The sequence below is a fragment of the Phaseolus vulgaris genome, chromosome 1 (assembly GCF_000499845.2).
Source record: "Phaseolus vulgaris cultivar G19833 chromosome 1, P. vulgaris v2.0, whole genome shotgun sequence".
NCBI lineage: Eukaryota > Viridiplantae > Streptophyta > Magnoliopsida > Fabales > Fabaceae > Phaseolus > Phaseolus vulgaris.
In genome coordinates, this window is record NC_023759.2 from 44,736,370 (window position 1) to 44,757,687 (window position 21,318).

Sequence of the window (21,318 nt, forward strand, 5' to 3'; positions counted from 1 at the left end):
ATGTCTTTTATGGGAGGTTGGACTAGAGAAGTTAGGAACTGAAAATCAGGCATGCAAGTTTATTTTGGGAAGAGAAACAAATCCCGGAGCTAGATTTTATTTGCTGGTTTTGGGTTTTTGGGCTCCTTAAAGAAACATTAATTTTAAATGTCACTTGCACCTCAAAGAATTCGCGTTAATCTCTCCACGGTGGAACCTGGGATGTGGTAATAATAATGATGAGATTTCATCTTAAACTAATATTAGATGAATTAGAAGCTCTAACGTCATGTTGGATTTCATTCTAAAATTAAAATTAATTAGTAAAATTGTCTAAAAGATATATAAGTAGCATTTAATAATTGAGATAGAAGTGATAAGACTTCCCAACAATAAATAAGAGTTGTAAAATAAATAATTTTTTTTTTTAAAACCATATAAAAAATTTAAGTATTTTGTTGGCTCAACTGATAATTTAATACTTTGATTTACAATAAAATTATAGACTTAGTCAAATTATGTAAATAAAATGTTAAGTGACTTAAGATATTTATGTTACCATAAATAACTTTTATTAAACACTTACTTTTAAAATGAGTCAAATTTTACATGTTAAAATAATAATTTTAATTTTCTTTTCTCTTTTATCAAACCCGTAGGTTATGCAAAGAGACAGAAACTTACTAAATAATCGATTTGAAATACAAACTTCTTAAGTATTACATTTTGTGGACAGCCCATACACCTACATCTACTTTACTTGATGACAATTTCTTCCTGCACCATATCAATTCTAACTTGCACCCTATATTTTTTAAAATTTTCAAAATTATCCTTATTCCGAATTTTAAAATTCAGAATAGTAAATATAATTAAAAAATTAAAAATGCAGAATAAAAATTTCCAAAATTCAAAATGTGTTTCGAATATATAAATCTAGAATATTTCTGGATAAAAGGTTGTGGAAGTAATTTTTATTTACACCTTTTTTATTTAAGGTTATTTTTTTATTTTAGAGGAATATTTTTATCATTTTCAATAAGAGATTACGTGCATGTTGGAACTGATATGGTGCAGGGAGCATTTGCCCTACTTGATAATAAATAATAATGATTTTTTCTTTCAACACCTCAATAATTACTAACTGCAACCAATAATAGAAGAAGAGAGAGAGAAAAAGAGAAAGTTATTCTAAAAATTATCATTTGTACTTTGGAAAGTTTATTCTAAAAGTGATGTTCCAAATAAAAAACTTGTTCTATAACATTTTTATGTGTTTGAAGAGCTTATGTAAAATCCTATTTCAAGAATTCTGTTGTGAAAATTTTTGTTTCAGAAATAATGTTTCAGATATTCCAAAAATAATATGTTTCAGATATTCCAAAAATAATGTTATAGAAATTCCAGAAAATTGTTCTGAAATATTTCCGAAACATATAATTTAAAAGTCACTTTTTCAAAGGATAGTAAGAGGATGCAGTTAGACATCATGGGGGTTGTAGGAAGAAAATTCCAATAATAAAGGAATAAATATGAGGACAGTTCGAAGATTAAAGAAACTCACTGAAAATGTTTTTTTTTAAATTATCTTCAGATCAATAAAAAACAAACATGCAAGTAAATAATTTTGAAGACGCTTTGCTCAAAAAATTAAAACAAATGAGAGAAACATAACAAGGACAGTTATCTCTCACACAACATAACCATCGTTTTGCCTCTTGTTTTACTAATTAACTAACAAATGACGATCTTCTTTTTAGCGTCACAAGTGACCATCTTAATCACTAAGCATTTTACTTCCTGCCACCAAACCACTTGTTTAAAAACTAACTAATCATCTTCGAGAAAAGGATGATGATACCCCTCACAAATTAATGCCCAGACATGTATTTACTAAAGTCTTTCCTTCACCACTGTTCTGATTAGATCTCTGTTGTTCCACACGAGCACCAGCGTTTCGATATGCACGGATCTACTGCGAGCCCCTGAGGTAGACGCTGGGAGATTAAATGCACATTTTTTAGATTTGCATCTAGCTATGTTTAAGGTACTCAAAGAGTATCTGCCTGCATACTGCAGCACATAAAAAAAATCCCTTGGTTAAATCATATACTTCAGTCAATCGTGCCCTTGTAGATGTACCGGCCCTTATAATGACTGGCTCAAATTTACCACTCAATATAAATTGTATCACAAAATGGAACTCTGAATGGATGAGAAATGAGAGGATGAATTACAGCCACTAGACTTGCACATCTATAATAATTCTCCATAGATTATGATGACAACTCAAGAACTGGTAAAATAACTAGTTATAGCATAGGAACGGTGCTGCAATGACTTACATTTGGAATGTCAAAATCACCTTCCCTTGCATCGCATATATCCAGTGACAATTTTCGAAGCAATGGCATCTGTTAGTTATGATAGAATATACAACATCTAATATTAATTTCGTCACATTTGCAAAATACAAAATAATAAATAAACACGTAAAAGCAAAGTGCAACCTCTGAAGTAGCATAACAAACGAAGTTTCTGCATAGCCCAGGGCCCTGCATAGTAGATTACAGTTTCAATTTTCAATATATGATCTCCAGAGGGATTCATAAAGCAGATGTTAGCTTCTTCTTTTTAGAAAGCTGGGTGAAAAGCTGATAATTAAGATCTTTAACATAATTTAGTATTATCTTCAACAGTCAAAGACGCATAAGTATATTTCATACTTCAGATGCGTAATAAAAGGTGTCTCAGCAGAAAGAATGGCATGTGTGTTTCCAATTGTACTTATAATCTTATATGTGCAGTCCTTATTTGATCATCAGAAAGAATCAAGATTCACATAATCACCAATCGGAATGTTGAGGCCTTAAAAATAGAAACAGAGAATATTGCTGGAAGAATAATGTGTACACCAATCAGTAAATTGACAACAGGGCTCTCAAATACCATGTCTTGGAGTATAAAATGCCCCATTTCATTTTAGTAAAAAAAAATTTAATGTATAGAAAGCTCACATTATGTCTCAGCAGGATATCTTCAAGAGCTTTGCAGTCAAGAAGAGCAGAAGCCCCATTAGCTGTTACTTCTCCACAGTCCTAAAAATCAAGCATACTTGCAATTAAAATCTACTTACAGAAACCTAGAGGGTAGGTAGTATGTTAAAGTTTTAGAACCAAAAATCTCATTGTTGAGACATTAGCATCAGTTATCTTTATTATTATTCTGTAGATAGCTGTACTACAGTTGTACTATTATTGTTATTCTTTCCTGTCTCTGTTAAATGCAATACAAAGGTAAGGACTCTCTTTCCATGCCACTTCTCTCTTCCTCATACTCATGAACAATGTGGGAACTATGATCATATGCATCCTCTAAACAATAAGTATTTGATGTGTAAAAAAAAAAAGTAATAATTGCCATATCACAGGAATAGTACTCAGTTTCCACATCAAATTCAGCAGAACAACTTTGAGCTCCCAATAATGGGAGATCGATTTCTTCTTTCACTTCCCAGCAGAAAACTATTCATTCTTACAAAATTTCTCTAGGCCAGGAGATGACAGCTGCAAGACACACATATTGCTCGGTTTCCAGGACACTCATAAAGCCAACATATTCATATTACGTAAAAAAAGGTCTGCGTATAAAAATGTTATAGCCATGTCAGAGATAATTCTAAGTGTTTCTAAATTAACAAACCTCTAAATGGATAGAAACCAAGCCTGGCCATCCACACGAAATTATCGGTAGAGAGTCTGCAATGAGAAATAGCATTGAGTCATTGACAAACATACAAGTGATTACCAGTTAATTAAATTAGCAGTGGTCAACCACTCTGCTATAACTTAATTTGTACAAGACAAAATTCACCAAATTGTTATATTGTCCCCTCCCTCCTTTAATCTTTCTTTTTCTTTGTTTCTATTGTTACCGACCACCATAGAATTCTAAGTAGCAATTTACAACAAAACAATCAGCAGAATGGCGAACAGAGGATGTTCCTGTTTGCAATATTATATAGAGGGTTCAACTTCCTCAAATTAGAGCCATACGATAATGATACAAAATCATGTGCTATGAATTAAGCCAGGTGCCCCTAATAATCATTGCGCTATTTAATCCTAACCTGCGTCAAGAAGAGAACACCCTAGCAATGAAAGCTCAGCCAAATTTCTGCAGTTTTGAGTTAGAACAACCAAATCATCATTCGTCATCCATGGGGTTACTCTTTCAAGCCTCAGCTTTCTAAGATTTTGCATCGGGAATTTGAAGCTTGACATGGATATATCACCAAAACAATAGCACATAGCTAATACTTGCAAGTTTTTCAAGGATGCAACAAAGTTCATCACAATTATATCAGATATGACCTGTAAAAGAACCAAAAGAAAAGCAAACAAAATTTTAGAAATGTGATATACAGCATCTAAGAAATGAAAGCCCAACTATACATAGAGTAAAGTATATTAGTCAATGTAAGACACACACATCTCCTATACATTGATACAATAAGAATCAGAAAGACAACATTTTAGCTATAACCGATGAAACTAATTCAAGGTGAAAACCTTGACTCGTCGTGAAATGCTTGAAGGAGGAAATAATGATGGAACTTCATGGAGTGTAGATGCCAAATGAAAAGTTTAACCACTAAATTAGCTAAAGGAAACAGTTTCTCCGCTGTTTTTCGAAACTTTGATCAATTGAAATAATTTTTCTATATTCTTTAGGGAGCAATAAAGAACCTCAAATATCAGGAAAGATGATCATCACCTGAAAATGAAGGATTATTGTTTCTAGCAAGGGACAGATTGCAGGTAACCGTTTCAAAGCATCTTCACCTAGCATTCCACCTAAACCTATATTGATGGCCTTTAATGACATCAGTGCAGGTTCCAGAGAAATGAAAGAGAAGGAAGAAAAGCCCCACCCAAACTCAATCTCTTCCAATCTATACATTTTTCCTAACTCAGCGTGTAGTTTTTCATGCAAAGAGGGAAAATCAGATTCTCTTTTTTCAGCACAATTGTCTCCAGGAAACAAATTTCGACAGTCTCTTGCTTTCAGACACTTTAAACTTGGATTTCCTTGAATAACATAAGCTAATGCAGCCCTAGAAATCTGCAATTTCACAAAATAAAAAATTGTCACTGTAACACAATAAAAAATTGTCACAGTAACACAATAAAAAATTGTCACAGTAACACAAAATGACCCTGAATATATCAAGTAAATTTTCTTGGGGAATGTTGTATGATATAATAGTAGATTATTGTACAATGATATGCATAAAATATATCAGTTATGCACACAATATTATTTGTACACAAGGATAATTGAATGAATAACGAGAAAATTTGAAGCAAGCACAAAGGTTTATAATGTTTATGTAGTAAATGCATCCGAAACAACAGTTAGAATTCAACATGAGAAGGATATAACTTGTTTATTAGCCAATGTTTATACAATTAAAGGAGGCATATACATATGCATCATGCGTGGTTATTTTAGGTTGAAACTGGCCCAGCAAGTCTTGACTACCATCTACAGACCGAAATAAACTTGCTGTTGTACATTAGAATGGAGCAAGCAAGCATTCACCTTAAACTTCAACTAACATTAAAGTTTCAGTAAAATAATATCAGCAACTTCTATTGCCAACTGCAAAGATAAAGACAAAGCATGCAAGTTTCCATAAACTTGACAACAAACCTTTGTATTTGAAATATCAAGCATCTCCAAGGAAGAACCTACATAGTTATACAGTGCCTGGTCAATCAGGTCAGTTCCTCTCAGGCATAAACTCTTCAAAACTTGTGTTTGAGACATAAGCTCTATTAGAGATGACTTAGAAACACCTACAAAACAACGATTTATCATTTTTTTTAATGTAAAACTGAAATTTATAAAAATGTACAACACTCTTCTCACAACAACAGTACTGGGTCCTGTACAAGCTGTTTTCAATTATAAAGCATGATTTGGTCTCCTATTACATACATTTTATTTAAAGAATAAATGATTCATGAGGTCATCACTAAAGGGACTTCTTTTACCATAAAAGTTAGACAAAAGCTTGGAAATAAAGCAAAAAATTGGTGGACTGAACACCTAGCATATGAAGAGGTCATAAGGGTGATCCAAAGCAATAGTAGCATAATTGTAACCTAACTAATGTATGCCTGTATCAAAATCAAATACATACATCAAGGGAAATCTGGGTTTTTCACACAAATAAAAGGTTTAACCATTATCATTTATCACTCCATCGTTCCGTTCACATAAAACTTTATCCAAGTCACACAATGCCCTAGCTTCTTAGGAATGTCAAAAACATCTGCAGCCAGTTTTAAGTGAATTTCTTGAAATTTTATGAGTCAAGCATTTACAGATTCCTGGAAGTTGACTCAAATAAACTAAGAAAAGGAATACAACTTACCCTGGCAGCCACCAATATGCAATGTTTCAAAATTAGACACCGCTGAATTCAAACGCTTATCTCTAGAATGCAGAGAGATGTTGCCACTATCAGAAATAGCTGAGCAAAGAGCTTGAACTGAATTTACCCCAAATGAAGTATCACAAACCACAATTGAATTAAGTTTTTTACTCGTGGATATGAGATCTGATATGCCAATATCAGTGACAGAAATGCATCCTTTAATATTCAGGTGACACAATGAAACACATAATTTGGAGATGTACTGGAGGCCCAAATCTGTCAGGAAAAATAATTAACATAACTTAACATGGATAAAAACATAAACTACAAAAAAAAAATCAAAATGAATCTTTTCACCAGAAAAACCTCCTACCACTGACATCAGTTCTTCCTTCCAATGTGAGCTTTGTAACATTAGAAAGAGGAGGTCCAAATTCATTAAATAACATGATTTGCACTGCTTGATATTTAACACTCGAAGTCTTCTCTGGTATTGGTTGTATCTCAGCAGGACTAGAGGATAAAACTGTAACTGATGCTGGTATCAGTGGGGTAATATCAACAGTCAAGTCAATTTCAGAAACCAAGGGACATTTCTCCAATAATTGAAGGAAACTGATTGTCCCAATATTCAAAAGATAACCTGCTTTCAATGTTCTTAAAGAAGGAAAGGACTTGCGGAAGCAATCAACAGCATGTTCAACACACAATTTTTGACACTTAGACATATCCACCTCCTGAACTGCTTCAAAGCTCAAGGTTTCTTCTGACAGATTTTGGGGGAACACCCATTTATCTCTTACAGGATGTTCACAATTAATAAATAAATTTTCTATAATCTTCTTTTGCATGGGAACTGTTAAATATGATTGAGGGATGAGTGACAGACGAAGTATGGTAGATGTTATTTGCGGGCAACCAGAAAGGTCCATTTTCTGCATGCAATGGAAATTCATGTTACAAAAGCATGATATCATTCCTAATATAACATCACAGACTCCATGCAAACATCTATAAGACAATTTGGCTCAGATATTAAGGGCCTGTTTGGACAAGCTTCTCTATAAGAACATCTAGTCTAGGAGAGAAAAATATTAAGAAAAAAATGAAATTGACTTATCCATAAGCTAAAACTAGCTTAGGAACAAATTAAAAATAAAAATTTAGAGAAGTTATATGAGAGAGCCTCCATAAATTAGATTATACACAAGTTAATTTTTACTTATGAAGATGTCAATTTCCTTTTTTTTCTTCATATTTTTCTCTCCTAAAAATCTTTATGAAGAAATCATCCAAACGGGCCTAAGATAACATGATGCATTTGAATAGCACTTGCAAATACTGAAACCATAAATCAGAAGGAACCAATCATAACTAACAAAACATTGACTTGCAAAGTCAAAACATGAAAGTTACACAACAATAATAGTTAAATGCCTATCTGGTCAAGTAATAACTTCATCATGTTCAATTTGTACTTTTTTCCATACCATCAAAAGAAATAAATGATAGTTTCTATGAAGTATTGACTTTAACACTGACACCAAATATGTCACTAACACAGGAACGCAAATAATGCTAAAATATAGGACATTGTGATACCACACATATATACACATGTTGAGAATCAAATTAAAAAAATTATAATTCACCTTATAAAAATAAAGTTAAGATTCATAACTTTCATATGAAAATAACCTTCACAAAAAGAATACTAAGATAGGAGGGAGTGAGAAGTCATTTTTCAATGCAGTCTTTAAAAAAAAATCCTAAGACGAGAAGATGAAACATATCTCTTACAACAAGTTAGGTCCTACAATAATGAGCCTAAAAAAATGCTATAATAGGAGGCATCTTTTAGTTTTTTCAAAAGTAAAAGATCTAGTCTAGAGTTGGTGACCTTCTTCGTAATCATTGAAAAACAGTCTCATAGTTCTAGTTCAAGTGACAAATAAGCTAAATAGTTTTTTTGTTATTTAGAAATTAGACATTGCGAAGGTGTGTCCAACTCATGTCAAGAGCATGTCGTGTCAGTGAGGTGTCGGACATGCAACATGCCCCTCATTTTCTGTGTCAATGATCCTTGGTTTGTATCATCTTTGACATATATCCTTTGCACTCAAGTTGTATGGGCTATGGAGGGAAATTACCTGTTCATTCTCTAATTCTAGTTAAAAATGATCATAAAGAGGCAATCTTAATTATTAGCCAATAATTATTAAAACAAAATTCATACAAGATAGTAGGCTGTTCTCTTTACTTTTTTCTTCTTTTTTTTTTCTGGTACCATAAACGCAAAGCATTAAAAGCTCATAATCTTAAGCTAAGAAACATAATTATCAAAGCCAAAATAATTGAGTAGCTTTCAAGTATTAGAAGAAGTACCTTTGAATATTCTGTCAACCTAATCCTGAGATGATGCAAGTCACTATACTTGAAAGTATCTAGTGAACCCATAGGAACAATATTCAGTAGTCTGAAAATTGAATCAAGGCTTTCCTCAGCCAGCTGTCTAAAATAAAAAGAGTTTCTTTTTCCTGTTAAACAAATAAAAAATTACCTTACAGCATCTAGGAATTTCTGCATGAAGAATAAAGACTGTTCAGTGCTTCATGTAAAAGCTCAAGAAAATGGTATACCTAGAGCAAACCACAAAGGCAAAAGGCCCACACGAATCTGTAGGAATCAAGATCAAAATGTTATGACATTTAAGCACAGATGATATGGAAGCATATGGCTAAATTGTCATCAACGGCAAAGCAAGAATTCAGGTGCAAAAATATTAAACATATTTTTAAGACCTTGATTGATTCATAATTATTTCTCAAAATAAAGTAGATGATAAAATACTTACACTTGCATCATACTAATGAGAATATAATTACATCATACATGCGGATCAATGTACAAATTAAAGAGCACATTATCCAAAAATCAGCTCAAAAATTTATATATATATATATATATATTGTGGGATTACTATGTATAGGTGTGTGGTATTAGAAGAGGAGTATGGAGACATTAGAGCATCATTTTAGAGTAAGCATTGGAGGTGAGAGGCACAGAAAGGAGCATGTTGCAGCATTTGAAACCCCTCAGTTTCTGTAAGTGCTTGTTATTTTCTGTATGCATCGGTAAAAAAATTTACACCAACACAGTCTTCAATATTTGTTACACAATTTTTTATGAGATTAAATTACACCAATCCTCCCTTATTCAAATTACATTACAGGAACGTACAAATCACCTTCTAAAAGTCTGAGTAAATTATAGTAACCAAACACCTATTGAGATTTTGTAAATTTCTCCTAATATCCCTCATTTATGCATCCCTACACCAATTCCCCTTAATTGTTTGAAACACATTACACTGATAACCCTTAATTATTTTAAATACATTATACTGTATGAGGAATGCTATAATGAACAGTGTAAAAGTAGGGAGTTATGTGCAATCTCAAGAAACTACCGGGAGTGCTAGTGTCATTTACTCAGCCTAAATATCTTTGAAAGTTGAATTGAACAATTGTTTAACAATCATATTTTATGAGTATTCCTTCATAGTAAAATATGGTTGTTATCAAGGACAAATCAACCCACGTGATTACCACTACTATGGTCTCTCCCTTCTCCTTGTCTTCCTTTGCACTTGGTCTTCAGTCTCCATCTCAGTCTACGTCACGGTCTTTATCACAGTCACGGGGGGTTAGATTTTTCCTTAGTGTATACACCTATTTATATTACCTGAGTTGGGCTACTATGCATACGGATAGTTCAATCTAGGCCCAACATCTCCTTAATCATGATTCTAGAGTTAATTTACACCTAATTATCGCTAATGAAGTAATTATGCAATAATCCGACAAGTTGATTGACTTGAATGATTACTTGTCAATAGGTCGAGATGCCGACACGTGACATCATAATGGCGGCATGTCGGTATTTAAGACACGGATCGGCATGTCAGACAGTACAGTTATCACTCACTGTTTGACTTTGGCGGTTGTAGGTCTGGAAAATAAAAGAGAGATGGACGTAAGTGTTACTAAAGGTGTAATGATTGGAGTAGTTTCTCTTTTTCCTAAAGAGCCTAAGGGACTTGTCCATCAACTACATTGCCCTATTAGGATTCTTAATGTTTATTATGGTAATTGTGTTGTCGGTTAAGCTTGCACTATTTGTATTTTACCAGTATTTGACCTAGATTAATTAGTGACACGAGGAGAGTGAGGGTTGCATAACATCTCACAATTATTCGGAATAGTACTTTTCCATCTTCTCCTATAATATAAAAAGTAACCATGACCATGAATAGCACATTGTTGACGATATTCTGGTTGCAGCAACATAGTGAAGCAACATCCTTCTGTTTAGAAGATGCAAACAATAGGATTTGGCATGACTATATACACTGGTAATTTTTCCCAAGACTATTTCCATTATAAATTATCCAAGGCCTTTACATCTATAATGAGCCATATAACCTCACTTGTTTCAAAATTCCGTTGCAATTGTCTTCAGTTTTGCTTGGCCTCTCCAAATTTTCCAAGTTACTTTCAAGCCAGAGAAGAAGTGCATCAGAAAGATGCAGTTCACTGTCAAGATACTACAGCATTAGAATCTAAAATTTATGTAGTCTTGAATGAAATCATTTCATGTATAAATCAGTCAAACCTGTCAACAGTCAAATGAGGGTGCTTTACAGAAGATAACAGCAGGTCAAATGGAAGTTTAACAAAAAAATTGCTATGCTTTGCCCACATCTGTGAAACAAGAAAAGTAAAAATATATATATAAAAAACATCTAAGAATTAAAAAAAAATGAACAAAAAATTAAGCTTAGAAAAAGCACAGTATATATATATATATATATATATATATATATATATATATGTTTGTATCCCCTGACTACTTTTAAAGCATAACAAAGCATCTACTGTATCAGTTACAGATTCCATAACTAAGAAAAGAAGTAAACCCAACTGATATATGAAAATTGAAATTTCCAAAAGCATCAGGAGAACATGCATAAATATGTGAACTAGGGGAGCTGAAAAGTTTGTATTCGTAGTCTTGTATTTAAGTATTTTTTAGACAGGCTCGCCAAAGCCAATATTGGAGACGCTCATCCAGATTCTAGGTAGAAAGTCTTTAATTCTTCACTGTTTATCCAAGCAGAATTAATATCAATAAAATAATTTCTTGCTTCCTTATTTTAATTTTCCTTTTCTCTCCTTAACTAGCAAGGATAGAGGATCCATACAAACATCCTTTTTTATATCACTGTATGTACCTACACAATAATATAAAATTCATAGTTATAAACCATGAATAGTGGCCCAGAGCAACCAACCACAGAAATGCTACAACACGATAGCAGATAGCAGGGCGGTCACAACACCAAAGATTATTAATATAAACTAAATAATTTAGGCAAATGCTTTTAGGGCACTAGTTAAGAAATTAAGAAGGAAAGTATTTTTATTAAGATGAAGAGAAATGTGCTCCTATATGACTTTTTAATGCGCTCTCAGGTGATTTTTAATTCCTCGACTAGTGCCCCTAGGTTAGGAGACTGGTTAGCAAGACCCAATAATTTATACTACACACAAATAAACACCTAAAAGTAAAGAGTAACCCAAATTAAAGATAATAAATAACGATGAGGATGCAAATTAACTACCGACTACATGAACTTCAAATTGTATCTACCCAACAAACTAGCAAAAGAAACCAGCTCACTTGAAATATACAGAGGTAAGTGGGTTATTGCCTTTCGTATCCCCTTTTATCTTTTATCCTAATGAAAATAGTATCAATTATCAGAACTTTAGCAATCGAAGTTCACTTTTAATAACCTCACACAAATACAAGATATTGCTCTCAAGTCTGAACAGTGCAATATAAACAAATGAAACTTGATGACACCATATCATGAGGACACAAAGTAAATAACACACACAAGACAAAACACAAAGCATTATATAAAGGGTATAGATGTCACTTCAATTCTCAGTGATATCTTGCTTTTGGAATCCACATACCCTGGAAAATCAACTCTAACGAAATTGTCACCAAAGGATACAAATGTAAAAATGTATGAAGACTTGGACATGCATTTCAGCATTATCAAGAGTCCAATCAAAATCAATAGATATGTAAATGCACCTCACAAGATTTATTTTATGGGCAGGCAAAGACACAACAATGCATTATTAACAATTCAACAACCATTTCAAAGCTTGAGATAGCTGTTTATTGCACACACAAGCTCTAGCGAAAGAGTTGAGTACATACAAAATTTCTTGCTAGGTAGCCCATACATAAGTGCAGGACATAGTCGCTTGCTGCAAAAGCAAATCCGTAAAAAAAAGAAAAAAACTGTGAGAACGAACCATGTGATGATATAGCAGAAGTGAAAGAGAGAAAAAAAATCAGACGAGCAAGTTAATCATTGCCAGCAAAAAAAATAACATTTTACCGCGATCTGAACCAAATTTCCAAATTTGGATCAAGTCCTCCATTTTTATTTGAGTAGATTGAAATCCTTCGGGTGAGAGCACCTCAGAAAGCCACACCTCACACTTCAAGAGAAGTGACTCCACTCCAAAATAAAGCGCACCCTAAGACATACAACAAAAACACAAACTGCATCAGCCAACAGACTGTCAAATGGTAAATACATTAGTTACAAAACGCAAAGTTCTCAAATAAAATAAGGAGTCCGCACTGCCTGACCAACAGCTCCATTCCTACCAACAGCATACCTCATAAAGAGGGAAGAAATTATCCAACGTAATATCCAAAACGCAGTCACACATATGCTTAAGAATTTGCAAAAATTCGCTCACATTCCAATTGATAGAGATAGAGCCCAAGCATGATTCACTGCAGGAGTAACAATAAGCACGGTGTATGCATGCAGATTCCCGAGATCAATTTAAAGTAAAAACAACGAAGAGGAAGATAGAAAAACAAAGTGTAAGGTTAACATATTTTGTACCTGAAGTTCCCGCTGAGGAGGCCGCGGAAATACAAAGATTGTTCAATGAGCCTGTTAATCCGCACGCAGAATGAAAACAATTGGAAACTAATCGACACTGGAGGGATAAGCTAAGTGAAATTCAGTTCAATGAGAAAAAGTGTAGGGAGGAAAGTAACGAACCTATTGGGATGTGCCTGAACTTTAATCGTCGGAAAAGTGAGAATCGTTGGGAGATCCCAAGCGAGGATATCGGTTGTGGACACGAGAATCTCATTGTTTAGGGTTTCGGCTGCTTGGATTGAATCGGTGTTAGTACAAACAAGGAAAACGTGGCCACCGTCGTCGTCGTCTGAGACCTCCATTGTAAGAAGAAAGAGACGGCAAGTGAAGTGAAGCGAAGAAAATAAAATGGTAACGTTTTTAGACAATTCGAAGGAGAACTCAAATAATAATAAAAATGCTTTAATGAATAGACATAAAAAAATATCTCTTTATTTTTCTATAACTGATTTGTATGATTTGTTTTTTCATATAGACACTACTTAATTCATATTACTAATGGATATAACTATCACATCACATTGAAAATTATACATTTTGAGCATGAAATATGTCCTTGTATACGCTGACGTGGCTTGGTCTCCCTGATCGAGTTGACCGAGACATACAGGCGTGGTTCGATCTGAGCTGACCGACACACCATGCACGGCCAGGTCGACAAACATATATAACCATTAACGCTCAAACCAAGGTCAGTGAAGCTAAATTACCATTAAGAATTAGGTAATGTAACCATAAGTGTGATCCACTCAATGAGGTAAGCCTATTAAAATAATATAAATAGCACACATTCCAAGGAATTTACGTTATTATTACTGTACACCCACCCGGGTACCGAAGACTCTTTACTGACTTGAGCGTCGGAGCGCTTTATGCAGGTACCTCCCCATTTGACATTCACCTGAGACTGAGAGACGAAGGAGTAGCACAAAGGTGCGGGAAGGATCCCAGTGAAACCCTAACAATCTGTCCAACCGAAGGAGGAAGACGAAGACTTCAATAGATCTCTAGATCTCATCTCCCTAACAAGAACAAAATCTACCAGACTAGAGAATAAATTTTGTTAGTTTTTTCCGTAAGTATAAGATTAATAAAATGAATCAGAGAAAAGCACGTATGAATATGCGTAGTGAAAATTTCAAATCTCGTTCATTGAGTGACCATTTACATGTAAATTAGTTTTTATATCAGAGAAAGCGAAGCTAAAGAGCAGAATTTTTAATCTGCATAATGCCTAACTAACTGTAACAGATTGATTATTGTTAACGAATACTGCTGATTTTTATGTTTTCCTTCGAGAAGTAATAAAAGTTTATGTTTCTGTGACCCAATATAAAATTAAGTTTAAAGGCTGTGGAATTAGTACTAAACTATTTATTATTGTTCATTGTTAAAGGCTAAAATGCTGTTATGCGATGAACTTGTGGAAAGGAGCCTCCTTCTTAGATTTCTTGGTGTTTTCTGCGGAGAGCACAACGATCCTTATCCTACAGTGGCAAAATCAAAGATTACTTGGCTTATTTTTCATAACCATTCACCGCTAAATTGATACACGCATCTTGAAATGGAGATTTGAAGCTCTACCGCTTATCATTCTTGTAGTAGCTATGATTTGCCTTTTTCAAACCCTGAAGAAAAAACAAAAGTGGTGACTACAAATGTGGCTACGTGCTCTATTCAACGAACTTATATTTTGCTATGCAATTGCATCTCATGACTCATGTTAAAGTGGAAGTGATCCACAACATGGGAATGGGACTATTTATTTTTTGGAATATTTATTCTTCGAGAATGTGATTATTAAACGTCGAGTTGCCATATGACATGAGGCTCCTTCTAGTTCCTAATTCCTAACTTCCTAATGCAAGAAATCATGTTACAAAACATATTCGCAAAAATGCTATTTTAAGGGCTTACAAATAAATTGCATATCGACACCGACAGGGAGCCATAAATGAGAATCCATAACATGAATGCCATTCTTGATAGAAAGCAATGTCTTTAGAACAACTCGAATTCTACACGCTCTCCTACTTTACACTCTAAGTACTTAGCACCCTTAACCTGCGAGTTAATCATGTCTGAAACTCCAAAATCATAATAGTCTGGAAGTTCTGGAGGGACAGTGCAACGAATTAAGGCCCAGTTAAGGCCTTCAAAGAAGGGATGCTGTTTAATCTCAGCAGCCCCTTTCTCTGAACCCAAACGGTTTTCAGGCTCCTTAACCAACAACCCTCTAATCAGATCCTTTGCTTGGAAACTAACAAATGGGTGGTCAGGGAATCTGAGACTCTGCATCACTACGTTGGCCAATGTTTCTTCATTGTTAGAACCTTTAAAGGGTGTTCTACCATACAAAAGTTCATAGAGAAAAACACCAAATGTCCACCAGTCAACTGCAGCTCCATGTCCCTCTTCTTTGATGATCTCAGGAGCCAAGTATTCGTGTGTACCAACAAAGGAGTTTGATCTTGCATCAGTGGGCTCGGCCACCAGCTGTGGCAATGATCTAACCTGGGCAGAAGGATCAGCTTTTAATTTCCTTGTTTTTGCAGCCGCAGGTAGGAATCTTGGGCTGAAGCATGGAACTTGACAAGATGGTTCGATGCAGAATGGTTCGATGCAACTTGATTGCACACTTAGACCAGAAATTTTTGCAGGGTCAACATCAGAAGACGATTTCAGAAGTGTTGGGTTAACAGCACACCTCAGGGACAGATCAAAGTCTGTGAGCATAATGTGGCCATCTTCCCGAACAAGAATGTTTTCCGGTTTCAAATCACGGTAAACAACTCCAAGCATGTGCAAGTACTCCAACGCAAGAAGGACTTCAGCAACATAGAACCTGCACGAGACATGTACGCAAGTTTCAGAAACATTCAATTGATGTTACCACTTCATGCTATGGAAAGAAACTATTATCATAATGATCAGTAATTCAAACAATATCGCCTTTGTCAACGCTAAAGAAAGAGCAATCAAGAATCGAGGTCCGACTATTGGAATACTACCAGGTTTTAGAAACATGGCATTGAGAAGATGGATATTCAGTAGGTGGATACAAGAGGAAGATCACACTGCTGACTGAAGCATGGGCAAAGGAAATATGTGACACATTGCACAACCAATAGCAAATAGAGAAGATAACAATAAAAGCCTAGCTGGTCAGTAAACCCCAACTCATGGATACGATTTTATTAGTGGGACAATGGGTTGGTTGGTTTTTATTTTAACCATTCAAGTTAAATAAAAAACACAATAAATTATTAAAATCTATTTAACAGAACTTATCCTATTTCTTGTGAACAGGTAAGGATCCAAATCCTTTTATGATCTAACAGTTCCAAACAAAGAATGGATAATTCCCAAGTAATCATCAAGCACAATCAAAGTGAAACAAACTACTGAGTTTATTTCATAACTGTTATGATTTACGAGGGAAATAGATTATACTACTTAAACAGGCTGCAACAGTGCAGAAGCATTGTTAATTAAAGCAGCAACATAAAACGCACAGAATCATATTCAGTATAGTGCCGCAGTAAAGTATATACCATACAGAAGAAACATGTCTAAAACATATTAATACACCAGATAAGGACATATATGCATTACGTAACACGAGAATAATCACAAGAATAATTGAGAAAATTAATTATATTCGTTTATACTAGGAAATACTTGAGCAGTGAGACATCATATCATTTATTGAATGCCTAAGCTTTAGTGGGTGGGTCGTTGCATATAACATCTGACCAAATAGAAAATAAAATCCTAACATATTACTGGACACTTGCTCTTAGTATCTTACCTTGCTGCTGGCTCTGAGAAACATCTACCAAGCTGCTTCTGCCGTAGAACATGAAGATCTCCTCCTGGACAATACTCCATGACGAGACACGATAGATTATCTGATGTAAATTGTGCATACATTGTTGGAAGAAAAGGATGATCCAGGATCCTTAGAATTTCTCTTTCAGTTTGAGCCCTAGGCATTTTCTTTCTCCTTTCCAAAAATTCATTGTCCATGACCTTAATAGCAAACAAGCAGCTTGTGCCAATTAGTTCCGCAAGATATACAGTCCCAATGTCTCCACAACCAAGTTTCTTTAAGAGATTGAAGTGTGTTAAGCTCAAGACTCCATGCTGCATTTGAGCATGTCGTATGGCTTCCCATCTGACATCTTTTGACATGTGAGGCCTAGTGCTACGACTTGAGCCACTTACATTGCTCTCATCACTGGTACTTGTACTACTACTGTACTCACCTTGACTACTTTTAGAACTTTGTGAAAATTCAAGTTGCTCTTTCAACTTGGAGTTCTTGACTTTTGCAACTGTTTTGCTTTTATTACTGCCAGTAGACACCAAACCAAGTTTATTTGAACCAGAGTGCACATTATTCAAGCTTACTCCATTTCCAGGACTGGTAGAGTCCAATGCCACAGCATCTTGGTTTTTTTCTTCACTTGTATTTTCTAAAGCACATCTACATCTCTCACAAATTAGCCTAGGCGTACCAGGAACTAGCTTCTTAACTTCATTGGGCATAGGACCACATAAAGCAGAACCCGAATCCTCCTTTAGTTTCTTCTTAGTCAGAGTTTTGTTCTTGATGACCGATTTAACAGTGCGGGGGGCATGGCGTGGCAGTTTGTTAACTCTGTTGCCATTTACAGAAGTAGATGAAGATTCTATTTGCAACCTACCTTTCTTCCCGTTATTTGACACAAATGCTTTAGTGCCCAACTTTTTAGGGGAAGAAGCATTTTTGGGCACCTCTTCTAGTTTGCTTCCAATTGTATTACGAAGAGAAGATGAAGAGGCAGATGCTTGTTCTTCTGTTTCAACAGGTACCACTCGTTGTGATTGAATTCCAACTTTACTTGATGGGCATGCCAAATCACTTTGTATCAATGAAATCCCAGAATCATACTGAGTAGTAGCAACAGCAATTTCCCGAGACGAATGAATGTTTCGGCTCGACGACGATGCGATTTGGGCAGTTTGATAGGATTGAGAGGTTTTCACCAGTGGAAGGGACTTACTTTTTCCTGGCTCAAGAGCTACTTCAATTGGACGCTCTTTGCTTTCAACAGAGGAAGGCCCAGATAGACTAGTTTCAGCTACAACTGAATTGTACAATGTATGTATCTTCCCAACTTCAGATATTCTTGGAGAAGCTGATGACTTTGATAATCGCTTCATAGCGGCCATTTCCGATGCCTTAGATATGCAAAGGTCTCTCAATGCTTGCTTCAAATTGACAGGCCCAGAAGCCCCAACTCTTGGGGACCGAGGAACACCCATTGTAATTGGCTTTTTTAACGCACTTTTCAGTCTAGGACTTGTACCGTCTTGCAGAAGACCCAAATCCCTTGATGAAGACTTAACAGCAATTGATTCAAATAGCTTATTAATATCATCGTCTAGATTATCCTTGTAGCCCAGTTTCAGCGCCGAAAGTTTGTGACTTTTCTCAGACGTGCTACACTCAGAATTGTACTGATAAATCCCAGGAGCCTTCCTTGTATTTAGCTCCTCCCCTGCTTCAACTATTTCACAAGTGCCAGAGAATGAACCCATTACTAGACTAATTATTCAGCTAACGTTACTTTTCCATAATAGAGGTAGCACGTGAACGTTGATTCGCAATGCTCAAATCTCACTACTAACTAGTTCACTTCACATATATCAGACACCATAAGATCACAATTCAAGGAAAGAGAACCCGGCATCCAAACCATTCTTTAGTCAGATCAAAATTGAAGTCTGAATGGTACATCTACTCTGTTTACCAGCTACTTGACATTTGAAACCCTGCTATAAGGGCCGACATTTGGAGGCATCAGCAAACAAAAAACATAAAATGAAAAAAAATGTAATAATAAGTAAGAAAAAGGGAAGAAAACGGAATTGAAAGACAATGCAATATCACACAATGCAACATCTCAATGAGTGTAAGGAAAAATATTACTTAACTTTCCATAATCCCATTATTTTCCCTTCCCCTTCCTCCAACTCCCACAATCCTCCCACCCCACACACACCAAACAAACCCTAAGAAGCAAAAAATCAGAACCAAATAAATATACACTCAAGTAAAGATAAACATAACACTTCTAGTTGCTATTCATAATATGCCCAGGCTGCTACTCCTAACAACAGCCCTTAATGTTTCTTATTGGACCCCAGACTCGAGTAAAAACACTCAAATCGAAGCCCTATGTTGTTATTTAAACCATTAAGAAAGACAACCCCCCTCCAAAAAGAATCGCAACAGAGAAGCATGGTCTTGTTCTCTTATCTTTCTAAAAGTGTTCATGAAACTAATCAATCAACAGATCAGGAGAAATGCAGAGGCAGGCGAGGCCGTGAGGCAGTTTTTTGTTGCTTTTCACAAACACATTACCCTATTACTAAAGAAAGGGGTGGTCCTGTTAACTTAGGATCTATCTCCATCCCCAAAAAATGGTCCCAATACCAAAACTCACCAAAAGAATTAAAAACAAAAAACCAAAACCAACACACACACGCACACGCACACACACAAGTACACGAACTAGAACTAGAAATCCAGTTTTCACAGATTAAAATCCAAAGCAGCTGAAAAGTAAAACAACTCAAACAGCAAAAGAAAAAGGCCGAAATCTGTATAGATGTACGGTATATGAAGACAGTGTTCATCATAGAGGGAGGGAGAGAGAGAGTCGTACATATGCATCCATATTGGTTGGACAAGTGAGAATTCAAAAAGAAACAAATGCGATCGAAAAGAAGCAGTAGCAGCAGCAAGAAGAAGCAAAGGCGAAGATGGAATGGCACATTGACGCAGCAGCTTGAAGCAGTAGAAAGAAAGTGAGAAGCAGAAGAAAAGGAAAAACAAAAACCCTAAGCGGGGATGAAATGGTTGGGGTGGAAAGGTTATAGAGAGAGATGCAGAACAGAACAGAACAGGACGTAGTAATATGCTCTGTTCCGTTTTCAGCAATGGCACTGATTGCTTTGTGCGGACAGGACCCACCCATACATACTACAATAAAATCAAAATTCGAAAGTGTAAATAAATACTGCTACATAAATTCTTCAATTATGAAACCGAAATTGTTGAAAAGACACATGGAAGAATGTACTGTGCAATGCATGAAGGGTATGGTGGGAATTAAATAAAGGATCAAACTTTCCCATCACTCTTTATTTAAATAATATCTCAGTTCTCAGATTTGTCTTTTCCTGCATTTTTATTTCCATCTCAGACACAATAATTCTATTGCTTCAAAATTAAAACAAAACAAAATTCATAGTATCCGATGTTTAGCCCATAATAACTTTATAAAAAAAAACCTATGACTTGTAATTTAGATGTTAATTATTGATGTCGTGAAAACATTGAATACCCCATTGGAGATTGTTTAGTTGAGTTTAAAGAGGTCAACTTTTTATTATGGTCTTCTGGGGTTGAGGTTGTTTAATTCTAACTTTATAATTGTTAATTAATATGAAGTGGCTCCTGATTTGATTTCACACTGATGGAAAGCCGTAATTTGAAAGAAATGAAATTGCAGTGAAATGAAAAGCTGTAAAGAAGCAGATTTTTCCTTTTCCCAAGGAAAAACTGAATCATAGTGTTAATCATGCTGCTCCCCATCCTATTTTGAATTACTGGTGTTATTGATTACTTTTCACTCCAGATTCCAGAATCTTGAAATTACAAATCACTACTATCATAAATTCTTGAAAACTAAATCAAGTATTTAATATCACAAATACTTGTGAATTTCACTATCAATAGGACTTTCATTTGAGAGAGTTAAAAATAAAATAAAAATTTAATAATAGATATGTAAAT

At 35.0% G+C, this 21,318-nt stretch overlaps 2 protein-coding genes across 5 annotated transcripts; both read right to left on the reverse strand.

Moving 5' to 3' along the window:
- Nucleotides 1-1,536: 1,536 nt before the first annotated feature.
- Nucleotides 1,537-13,904, reverse strand: LOC137814550 (BTB/POZ domain-containing protein FBL11). Of its 3 annotated transcripts, none has more exons than XM_068617354.1 (19): nt 13,590-13,904; nt 13,428-13,478; nt 13,192-13,312; nt 12,906-13,047; nt 12,722-12,771; nt 11,099-11,187; nt 10,914-11,019; nt 9,064-9,100; nt 8,810-8,961; nt 6,798-7,359; nt 6,422-6,700; nt 5,695-5,840; nt 4,756-5,103; nt 4,109-4,352; nt 3,682-3,737; nt 2,997-3,077; nt 2,490-2,534; nt 2,325-2,393; nt 1,537-1,964 (listed from the first exon to the last, which is right to left on the reverse strand). In XM_068617354.1, the coding sequence occupies exons 1-19, from the start codon at nt 13,769-13,771 to the stop codon at nt 1,902-1,904; spliced, it is 2,823 nt and encodes a 940-aa protein (XP_068473455.1). In that variant the 5' UTR covers nt 13,772-13,904; the 3' UTR covers nt 1,537-1,901. The 3 variants fall into 3 exon arrangements, with proteins under 3 accessions (XP_068473455.1, XP_068473454.1, XP_068473453.1); XM_068617353.1 differs by having other exon boundaries at nt 1,537-1,976; XM_068617352.1 differs by having other exon boundaries at nt 1,537-2,052.
- A 1,439-nt stretch (nt 13,905-15,343) lies between these two features.
- LOC137814551 (serine/threonine-protein kinase KIPK2) lies at nt 15,344-20,602 on the reverse strand. 2 transcript variants are annotated; one of them, XM_068617355.1, is made up of 3 exons: nt 20,186-20,602; nt 17,281-19,289; nt 15,344-16,314 (listed from the first exon to the last, which is right to left on the reverse strand). In XM_068617355.1, exons 2-3 carry the CDS (start codon nt 19,053-19,055, stop codon nt 15,471-15,473), a joined length of 2,619 nt encoding a protein of 872 aa, XP_068473456.1. In that variant the 5' UTR covers nt 19,056-19,289; nt 20,186-20,602; the 3' UTR covers nt 15,344-15,470. The 2 variants fall into 2 exon arrangements, with proteins under 2 accessions (XP_068473456.1, XP_068473457.1); XM_068617356.1 differs by having other exon boundaries at nt 17,281-19,292; nt 20,186-20,600.
- Nucleotides 20,603-21,318: the final 716 nt, after the last annotated feature.